The sequence below is a fragment of the Lichenostomus cassidix genome, chromosome 18 (assembly GCF_008360975.1).
Source record: "Lichenostomus cassidix isolate B80296 chromosome 18, HeHo_3.0, whole genome shotgun sequence".
Lineage (NCBI taxonomy): Eukaryota > Metazoa > Chordata > Aves > Passeriformes > Meliphagidae > Lichenostomus > Lichenostomus cassidix.
In genome coordinates, this window is record NC_139498.1 from 3421089 (window position 1) to 3430314 (window position 9226).

Genomic DNA, 9226 nt, shown 5'->3' on the forward strand with positions numbered 1-9226 from the left:
TTGGTAGGATCAGCCCTCTTATCTTCTTTGTTTCTTCCTTCATTGAGGTGGATGACCTGAAAGCCATGCTGGCAGTCCAGGAGATAGAGCTGAAGCAGAAGAATGAGGACACAGACAAACTGATCCACGTGGTGGGTGTTGAGACAGAGAAGGTCAGCAAGGAGAAAGCCATTGCTGATGAGGAGGAGCTGAAGGTCGAGGCCATCAACAAGGTGCAAAGTGCTGAGCTGATGTCCAACGTGGGACGGGGCAGTGTGAGCTCTGTGGTTACAGCCACTCACCCCATGCCATGTCTTCCCTCCCCAGATGGTGGCTGAAAAGCAACAAGCCTGTGCAACTGAACTGGCTGAAGCAGAGGTGGTGCTCACCGCTGCCAGTGAGGCCCTCAACACGCTCAACAAGGTGGGTGACCTCTCAGTGGGAAGCAAGTGCCCAGCTAGTGCTGGCAGCCCTGGGCCAGGGTGATGCTCAGTGGCCCTCTGGTTTCTTCCCAGTACAACCTGACAGAGCTGAAGTCCTTTGGGGCTCCACCACCAGAGGTGGTGAATGTGATGGCAGCTGTGATGATTCTGACGGCTGAAAAAGGCAAGATTCCGAAAGACAAGAGCTGGACAGCTGCAAAAGTCACAATAGGAAAAGCAGATGCTTTCCTTGCAGCCTTAAAAGGTTTTGATGGGTCAAACATCCCTGAGCCCTGTCTCAAGGCATTTGAGTGAGTCTGTGACTGGTTCCTGCCCCTTTACAGCCCTTGCCACAAGCTGCCCTGAGCAGGGTGGCCGGAGAGGACCCTCCCAAAAGCAGGAGTGGGATCCAGGCATTGACCCTGCTCTCCCACCCTGCCATCCAGAGGCAACCCAACCTCTGGCAGGAGTGGGACGGGCTGCTGGCAGCTGCAGTGCAGTGCCATAGCACGGCATGTACTCCTGTTCCAGGCCATACAGGTCAGACCCCAGGTTTAATCCAGAGTTCATCAAGTCCAAGTCAACAGCTGCAGCAGGGCTGTGCTCCTGGTGCCTCAACATGGTCCGCTACTATGAGGTGTTCTGCATAGTGAAGCCCAAGAGACAGGCAGTGGCTGATGCTGATGCTGAGCTGGCAGAGGCGCAGGAGAGGCTCAGTCGTATTAAGAGCAAAATTGCTGTAAGTGTGCATCCCTGCAGGCCCCAGCCGCAAGCCCCTCAGTCACCAAACGAGTGAAAGAACTCCATGAACCCAGAGCCTAGCCCAAGCATTGTGCTGGGATGGGGCTGCTGCAGAGCTCTGGGACCATGGAGCCCTCCATCTGGGCAGGGAGTAACTCTGGGGCTGTTCTCTTCCAAAGATGCTGAATGAAAATCTGGCAACTCTCACTGCTCAGTTTGAGAAAGCCACAGCAGAAAAGATCAAATGCCAGCAGGAGGCTGATGAAACCAACAAAGTCATCAACTTGGCAAACAGGTACCATGCAAATTCTGGTTTCAAAGAATCCAGGCAGGCTGCTGCTCCTTGGCATTGCCTAGTGGGCATGACACTGGGACCATGGGAGCAGCAGAGCTGCTCAGAATTAAAAAATTCTGAGATTATTTGGACTAGACATTCACGGGGGAGGCAACCATGGAGACATTTGGTGACAACACCTTGGGTGACCATGGCTGAGTCCCCACACACCCCCACGCGGGTCACAGCACCAGGACCACAGCAGCCACCATCCTCTCTGACCACCCAGGCTTGTCGGTGGCTTGGCGTCTGAAAACGTCCGCTGGGCTGAGTCAGTGGAGCATCTCAAAGAGCAGGAGAAGACGCTGTGCGGGGACGTGCTGCTGGTCTCTGCCTTTGTGTCCTACATCGGATACTTTACCAAGAAGTACAGGGCTGAGCTGCTGGAGAAGCACTGGCTCCCCTTCCTCAATGGGCAGAAGGTGAGCAACCACAGGTTCCATCCCAGAGTGCCTGGGGCTCCTTCCCCCATGGCCACCAGCACCGGGGTCTCCCAACTCTCTGTGGCCAGGCACCCAACAGCCCCTCCCTGCAGGTGCCTATCCCCATCACACCAGACCTGGACCCCCTCAGCCTCCTCACGGACTCTGCCGACGTGGCTGCCTGGAACAACCAGGGGCTGCCCAGCGACCGCACTTCTACCGAGAATGCTGCCATCCTCTGCAGCACCCAGCGGTGGCCACTGCTTGTGGATGCCCAGCTCCAGGGCAGCAAGTGGATCAAGAACAAATTCGGGGAGGACCTTGTGATCGTCCGCCTGGGCCAACGGAGGTGGGCCACGGGTTGTGGGGTGGGCACAGACTGGGGCTGCACCAGCCCCCCTTTCCCTGCCATTGAAATGTGTTGAGTCAGGGCAATCATGTCGCCCATCAGACTCAGGGCATCCAAGGGTGCACTGATGGTGCACCCAGTATCTCCAAAGGCTCTATGGGGGCTGGGATTGGCAGAACACAGCAGGGGTCCAATGGGGCACAGAGGGTGGAAAGCACTCTGTGAACCCCCTGCAGCAGCCCAAGCCCCCCACAGTGCACAGGCTTGCCACACATGCCTCTCTTCTCTCCCCTCAGATACCTGGACATTATCGCACAGGCAGTCTCTGAAGGACAGACATTACTGATCGAGGACATCGGAGAGACAGTGGAGGCGGTGCTGGACCCACTGCTGGGCAGGACCACCGCCAAGGGCAGGTCAGCACATCCCAGTGCTACACAACCACTGCTGCCCAAAAATGCTGGTAGATGCACCTTCACTGTAAGCAGCTGGGGGCCTGATCATTCTTTGGCTTTGGCCATATTTCCCAGTGTTCTCTAGCATGTCCCACAGAGGACACCATACTAACTGGGGCCTTTTCAACTGGTCTGGTCCTCAGCATCCAGTTCACTTAGTGATTTAAGGATATATTCCCTGGGATACCTGCCATATATGGCATGATAAACTGGAAGGGGAACAGCACCCCAGAAGCCATGGGGGGCAGTGACAGGGCAGTCTCCAGCTCCTGCTCCTCTGCCCTTGCCCTGCCAGGGCTAGTTTGGTACTTCTGCCCTTGCTATGCCTTTTCCCAATCAAAGAAATTCATCCCAAGCAGCCAGGAACAGTACACAGGCTGAGAGCATCTTTCTATGATGAGTTACTGCCCGGTGAATGGGGATTAATTTGTTTAATTAACTGAACAGATACATTAGAATTGGAGATAAAGAAGTAGAGTATCACCAGCAGTTCCGCCTGATCCTGCACACCCGATGTTTCAACCCACACTACAAGCCAGAGGTGCAGGCTCAGTGCACTCTCATCAACTTCTTGGTGACACGGGAGGGCCTGGAGGACCAGCTCCTGGCTGCTGTGGTAGCCCGAGAGCGGCCAGACCTGGAGACCCTGAAGGTACAGACTTGGCTGCTGGCTACAGGGGTGGGAGAGGCCAGGGTACTGCACAGGTTTTGGGGCAGGAAGTGTGAGATCTCCCCTCCATGTGCTCACTGCTGTTTGTTGAGAGCCAAGTGAGTCCCAACCAGACCCTGCAGCTGCAGGTCCCCCATTGCCCCCCGCACTCAGCACTGCCTGGGCACACTCATCACTTCACCCTGTGGGTGACAGTGAGTACCAGGAGGGGCCACATTCACCCTCCCCTCACACCAGCCCTATGACAGAATGACTGGTGCCAGCACTCTGTCGTGATCTCAAAGTGATACATCCCAGGGCACTGCTATCGCAGGCAAACCTGACCAAGAGTCAGAATGAGTTCAAGATCAAGCTGAAGGAGCTGGAGGACTCACTGCTCGCCCGGCTGTCTGCTGCTGGGGGAGATTTCCTGCGGGACACAGCGCTGGTGGAGAACCTGGAGATAACTAAGCGCACAGCCAAGGAAATTGAGGAAAAAGTAAACATGCTCCCTGGAGCTGGTGCCGCAGGCAGAGGGACAGCTTGGCTGAGCACCCAGCAGGAGGGTGGGCACTGTTTGACATGTGACAGGGTTCTGGTAACACTCATCCCCGTGTGCCTCCAGGTAAAAGAAGCTAAAGTCACTGAAGTACAGATAAACGTTGCAAGAGAGAATTACCGGCCGGCAGCAGAGCGAGCATCCCTACTGTACTTCATCCTGAGTGACCTTGGCAAGATCAACCCCATCTACCAGTTCTCTCTCAAGGTAGATGGGGAGCAAGGAGGGACAGAGATGTCTGTGGGTGGGACAGAGTTGAGGGAACACTGAGATTCAGTGTTTCAGCTTTCATGCTGCTGATGAGACACCAGCAGCAAGATGCTGATGCCTGCTGGGATCTTCCTCAGGCCTTCAATGGGGTCTTCGAGAAAGCCATCCAACGTGCAACCCCCAGTGAAGAAACCAAGGAAAGGGTGATCAACCTGACGGACCAGATCACCTACTCAGTCTACGTGTACACTGCTCAGGGCCTCTTTGAGAGAGACAAACTCATCTTCCTGGCCCAGGTTGCCTTCCAGGTAATCCCTGCAAATGTCTGGGGCTCCTGTTGTACAACAGGCTTTAACGTGACTTTAGACAGGTTGTTCTCTTACTCTGGTATTGCCGCTGGATGCTCAGAGCCTCTTGCCCCTCACACCAGGGCTGTGGGCATTGGGTGGCTGTGACACTGCACTCCCAACTTCCAGGTCCTGGCTCTCAAGAAAGAACTGAACCAAGCAGAACTGGACTTTCTCCTGCGATTCCCTTCCAAGCCCGGTGTCACGTCCCCTGTGGACTTCCTGCAGAACCAGGCCTGGGGTTCCGTCAAGGTAGGTCTGCACAGTTGCCCATTGTGCCAAGGCAATGCCAGCACAGTTCCTACTGCAGCAGGTCCGGGGTCACCTGCAGGTGGTCCCTGAGGATGACCAGTGACCAGGAGTGATTTAGTCCTTCTCTGTGGGACCTGAAGGCACTTTCAGAAATGGATGACTTCAGGAGCCTGGACAGTGACATCGAGGGCTCGGCAAAGCGATGGAAAAGGTTTGTGGAGACGGAGGCGCCGGAGAACGAGGTGTTCCCCATGGACTGGAAGAACAAGACAGCCATGCAGAAGCTGTGTGTGCTGCGGTGCCTGCGCCCTGACAGGATGACATATGCCATCAGGTATGCTGGCGCCCAGCACAGGCCTCTCCTGCAAGAACCCCAGTGTCACCACACCACCTGGGATCAGTGACTGTTCTGAACTCACAGGATGGTTCTATTTTTCTGTAGGAAATTTGTGGAAGAGAAGATGGGGAAGAAGTATGTGGAAGGAAGGAGCATTGATCTCTCTGAGGTGTACAAGGAGAGCAGCCCCACCACACCCATGTTCTTCATTCTCTCTCCCGGTGTCGACCCACTGAAGGATGTGGAGGCACTGGGTGAGAGGCTGCCTGCCCCAGGCTGACACCAGCTCAGTGGCCATGAGCTGCTGTGGGGCCAAGCAGACGGAACTGCACAGCCCCAGCTCGGTATGGATACCGATAATGACAGTGGACATTCCCCTCCCAGGCACAAGGCTGAATTTCACCATCGACAATGGGAAGATCCACAATGTATCACTGGGGCAAGGCCAGGAGGTCGTGGCAGAGCGGGCCATGGAGGTGGCAGCTGCAGAGGGCCACTGGGTCATCCTGCAGGTGGGTGGGGGGCAGTGAGGCACACCGTGGGGTGCACAGCCCTGACAGCAACCGGGGCACACCAGTGCACAAAGTCCTGCCAGCATCTGGGCACACCATGCATCATCACCCCACTGGTGATGGCAGTGACACTGCCTCAGCTAGCTGGCTGTAGCCAGCCCAAGTGGTGTCATGTTGTGCTGCACCTTCTCCCTGTGGAGCCACAGTAGGAATATGGGGGGGGAGGTGAGATCCACAAGATCCAGAGGGTTTCTGTTGCAGAATATCCACCTGGTGGCACGATGGCTGGACACGCTGGACAAGCTGGTGGAGCACCACAGCCTGGAAAGCCACGCTGAGTACCGACTGTTCATGAGTGCTGAGCCAGCCCCCAGCCCTGAGACACACATCATCCCACAGGGGCTGCTGGACAACTCCATCAAGATCACCAGCGAGCCACCGACAGGCATGTGTGCCAACCTGCACAGAGCCCTCGACCTCTTCTCCCAGGTACCCCCTGCCCTTTCCACAGCTGCATCCTCCAGTCAATGTGTGTCCCCTCCCAGGGTTCCACAGGCTGAACACCTTAGGGGTGTCACTGCTGCCAGGAACACTGCACCTGGAGCCAGCACCCACCAGCACGTCCTCCTGGAGTGCCCAGAGCTCCCCTCTGCCATGGGTTTAGGGGTAACCAGAACTGCCCGAGGGTTTCCAACACAAGAAGTGCCAGGTTGCCAGTGCCTTTCCTGAGGCTGAACCTGGAGCTGATGCAGCTTTGCCATGAACAAGCTGCCTCAGCTGTCAGCAGGGCGTTGAGGTGTGAAGTCCTAATTCTCTTATAAACAAATGAGTGCAAGAATTACCAACTAGCATAGAATTAAAATATAATCGTATGCCTTTTTTTTTTTTCTAATAAACACCTTCAGCTCTCCTTTGCCCATGAATGTTCTTCACCAGAGGGGCATATTCAGCTGCAACCCACCCTCATTGTTCCTCCACAGGAAACACTGGAGCAGTGCAGCAAAGAATCTGAGTTCAGGTGCATCCTGTTTGCACTTTGCTACTTCCACGCAGCGGTGGCCGAGCGGCGCAGGTTCGGCACTCAGGGCTGGAACAGGCCATACCCCTTCAACAATGGTGACCTGACCGTCTCCGTTAACGTCCTGCACAACTACCTGGAGGCCAACCCCAAGGTGACTGCTCCCTCAGCACAGCACACACTGCAACAGTTGGCCTTCCTTGGAACATGAACCAGTTTTTGGCATAAATGCTGTCTAATGAAGAAGCTCAGGGCCAGGAGCAGCTCCTTCCCTGCCCCCTGCATGCTCAGGCAGGGGAAGGGGATGAGTTCTGTTTGACTGAGCTGGATGAGAAGGGGTGTCAGGCACCAGCCAGGACAAGTGCCTGCCCTTGGCCCATGACCTGCCCCATCCCATGCCTTGGTGATTGGTGGGTGGTTCCACCTAAAGGGCAAAGCCTACCCCAAGAATGCAGGTGCAGTGAGCAGGGCTGAAGTCTCACCTTTGGACCTGCCCTCATAGACATTATCAGTGCTGGTTGGAAAAAAGATGGGATGGAAAACACAGATGGCTGTGTTCATAGCGGGACAAGGCAAAATCTGTGGATGATCAAGAGACACCCCTCCTCCCGAGGGTCTGTGGGTCCAGGGACTGTCACCTCCCTGCATAGGTCAATCCTGGAGCCACCACTCTGTGGCCCTGAGGCTGCATGAGAGACTCCTGGGGAGCCACTCAGGAGTCCCAGCTTGAGCATCTCTCTGCAGGTACCATGGGACGATCTCCGGTACCTCTTTGGTGAGATCATGTACGGGGGGCACATCACTGATGACTGGGACCGCCGGCTGTGCCGCACATACCTCAGCGAATACATCCGGGCCGAGATGCTGGATGGGGAGGTGTCCTTGGCTCCAGGGTTTATGATCCCTCCCCGCTTGGATTACCAGGTAAGAAACATTGCAATTTACTGTAGAAACCCCTGGCTCTGGATAAATGCATGAGTCCAAGCTCCCTCACACTCACACACAAGGGGAATGTAGGGAGAGGGTGTCAATCCCCTGGAAATGTGCAGAATTGCTGCAAAAGTAATTCCTGTGGTTGAGGTGAAAAGGGAAAAACTTGGCTGAGACATGAGTCAAAAAAGAGCCTCTGTGCACAGAGGCAGGTGCTGCAAAGGGCCCCCTGAGTGTGGTGACGAGTTTTCAAAGTTGCAGGGAATTTTGGGCTCCTTTGCCTGTACTTCCAAAATAATGCTGTCCCTGCCCTGTGCTCAGGCCTACCACGAGTACATTGAAGACAACCTGCCAGGAGAGAGCCCCCACCTGTATGGCCTGCACCCCAACGCAGAGATGGGTTTCCTGACCGTCACCTCGGAGAGGCTCTTCCGCACGGTGCTGGAACTGCAGCCCAAGGAATCCGAGGCTGCTGGAGGCTCAGGCACCTCCAGAGAGGAACAGGAAAGTCAAGCCCTGTCTCTTTGTAGTAGAAATTAACTGACTTTTTTAAGGCGTGAGGAGGTAATTAAGGTAGGGGGAAAAAAACCCTAAAGGTGACAAGAGAGAGGGGAAGACAGCTACAGGCCTGGAGACAACTGAGAGAGCAGGACCCATAGCAGTAAGGAAGGGATAGCAGAGGGAGGTGATTCCAGCCCAACCATGCTGAGGTCATCAGCCTGGGGATGGCAGCACACGGGCAGCCACCAGCATGGTCGGGAACCTCATGCCCTGATGGAGCCAAGATGCACCACTGGCAACATGTGGCTCACGTGGGGGTCCTCAGCAGATGGAGCTGGCTGAGAAGCCTCCATTCATGATAGTAACTACTAAAAACAAAGATATAAAATACATTTTTTAAAAAGTCTTCGTCCTGACTGCCTGGACTTCATACTTGCATTTCACAGCCTCCACAGCCTCACGTCTCTTACCTTGGCTATCAAAAGAGCTACAGCTTTTCAAGACCCAAGAGCAGTTAGTAATAGAATGGACCATTAGTAACAGAGGAGGAAGTACAAAGAAACACCAGGGAAGAAAAAGAAAAAAAATCTTACCAACTTAATTAAATGTGACCCTGAAGCATTTTTCTCTAGGTAGGAGCAGTTTATGGCATTCTCATTTCAGGTGAAGTCCGTCCTGGATGAAATCATTCAGCAGTTGCCAGAGATGTTCAACATGGAGGAGCTGATGGCAAAGGCAAAGGATAAAAACCCATACACTGTTGTAGCCCTCCAGGAATGTGAAAGGATGAACATCCTGACCCGTGAGATTAGGCGCTCACTGAAGGAGCTGGACCTGGGACTGCAGGTACACAGCAGGCAGCTGCCTGGATCACCTCCCAGTATTTCCAAAGCACCCTCTACCTTTGCTGGAACTCACACCTATCAAGCTGTGCCAGGTGCAGCCAGGCAGCCCCAACCTCCTGCTCTGAGCCCAAGCACATCCCTGTGGAGATGTCCCACCACAGGCTGCAGGTGGCACTGCCTGGACTTTTCTCTTTTTCATAGGGAGAGCTGACAATTACATCTGAGATGGAAGACCTGGGAAATGCTCTCTTCTATGACAGCGTTCCAGAATCTTGGACACGTTATGCCTATCCCTCTCTCCTCAGCTTGGGAACCTGGTATGCAGACCTGCTCCAGCGGATCAGGGTGAGCAGAGTTTGTGTGA

The 9226-nt window shown here is 54.8% G+C and overlaps 1 protein-coding gene across 2 annotated transcripts in view; it reads left to right on the top strand.

Moving 5' to 3' along the window:
- DNAH17 (dynein axonemal heavy chain 17) overlaps positions 1 to 9226 on the top strand; it is a 32976-nt gene that overhangs the window by 22036 nt on the left and 1714 nt on the right. For both annotated transcript variants that reach the window (XM_085077517.1, XM_085077516.1), the window contains exons 58-79: positions 48 to 212; positions 307 to 402; positions 495 to 712; positions 933 to 1140; positions 1322 to 1437; positions 1706 to 1898; positions 2012 to 2247; positions 2544 to 2663; positions 3150 to 3354; positions 3686 to 3850; positions 3977 to 4117; positions 4258 to 4428; positions 4597 to 4719; positions 4860 to 5053; positions 5162 to 5310; positions 5441 to 5568; positions 5830 to 6057; positions 6549 to 6740; positions 7331 to 7510; positions 7838 to 8017; positions 8678 to 8863; positions 9064 to 9207. In XM_085077517.1, the coding sequence (XP_084933643.1) occupies positions 48 to 212; positions 307 to 402; positions 495 to 712; positions 933 to 1140; positions 1322 to 1437; positions 1706 to 1898; positions 2012 to 2247; positions 2544 to 2663; positions 3150 to 3354; positions 3686 to 3850; positions 3977 to 4117; positions 4258 to 4428; positions 4597 to 4719; positions 4860 to 5053; positions 5162 to 5310; positions 5441 to 5568; positions 5830 to 6057; positions 6549 to 6740; positions 7331 to 7510; positions 7838 to 8017; positions 8678 to 8863; positions 9064 to 9207 (3738 nt within the window). The remainder of the gene's footprint in view (positions 1 to 47; positions 213 to 306; positions 403 to 494; positions 713 to 932; positions 1141 to 1321; positions 1438 to 1705; positions 1899 to 2011; positions 2248 to 2543; positions 2664 to 3149; positions 3355 to 3685; positions 3851 to 3976; positions 4118 to 4257; positions 4429 to 4596; positions 4720 to 4859; positions 5054 to 5161; positions 5311 to 5440; positions 5569 to 5829; positions 6058 to 6548; positions 6741 to 7330; positions 7511 to 7837; positions 8018 to 8677; positions 8864 to 9063; positions 9208 to 9226) is intronic.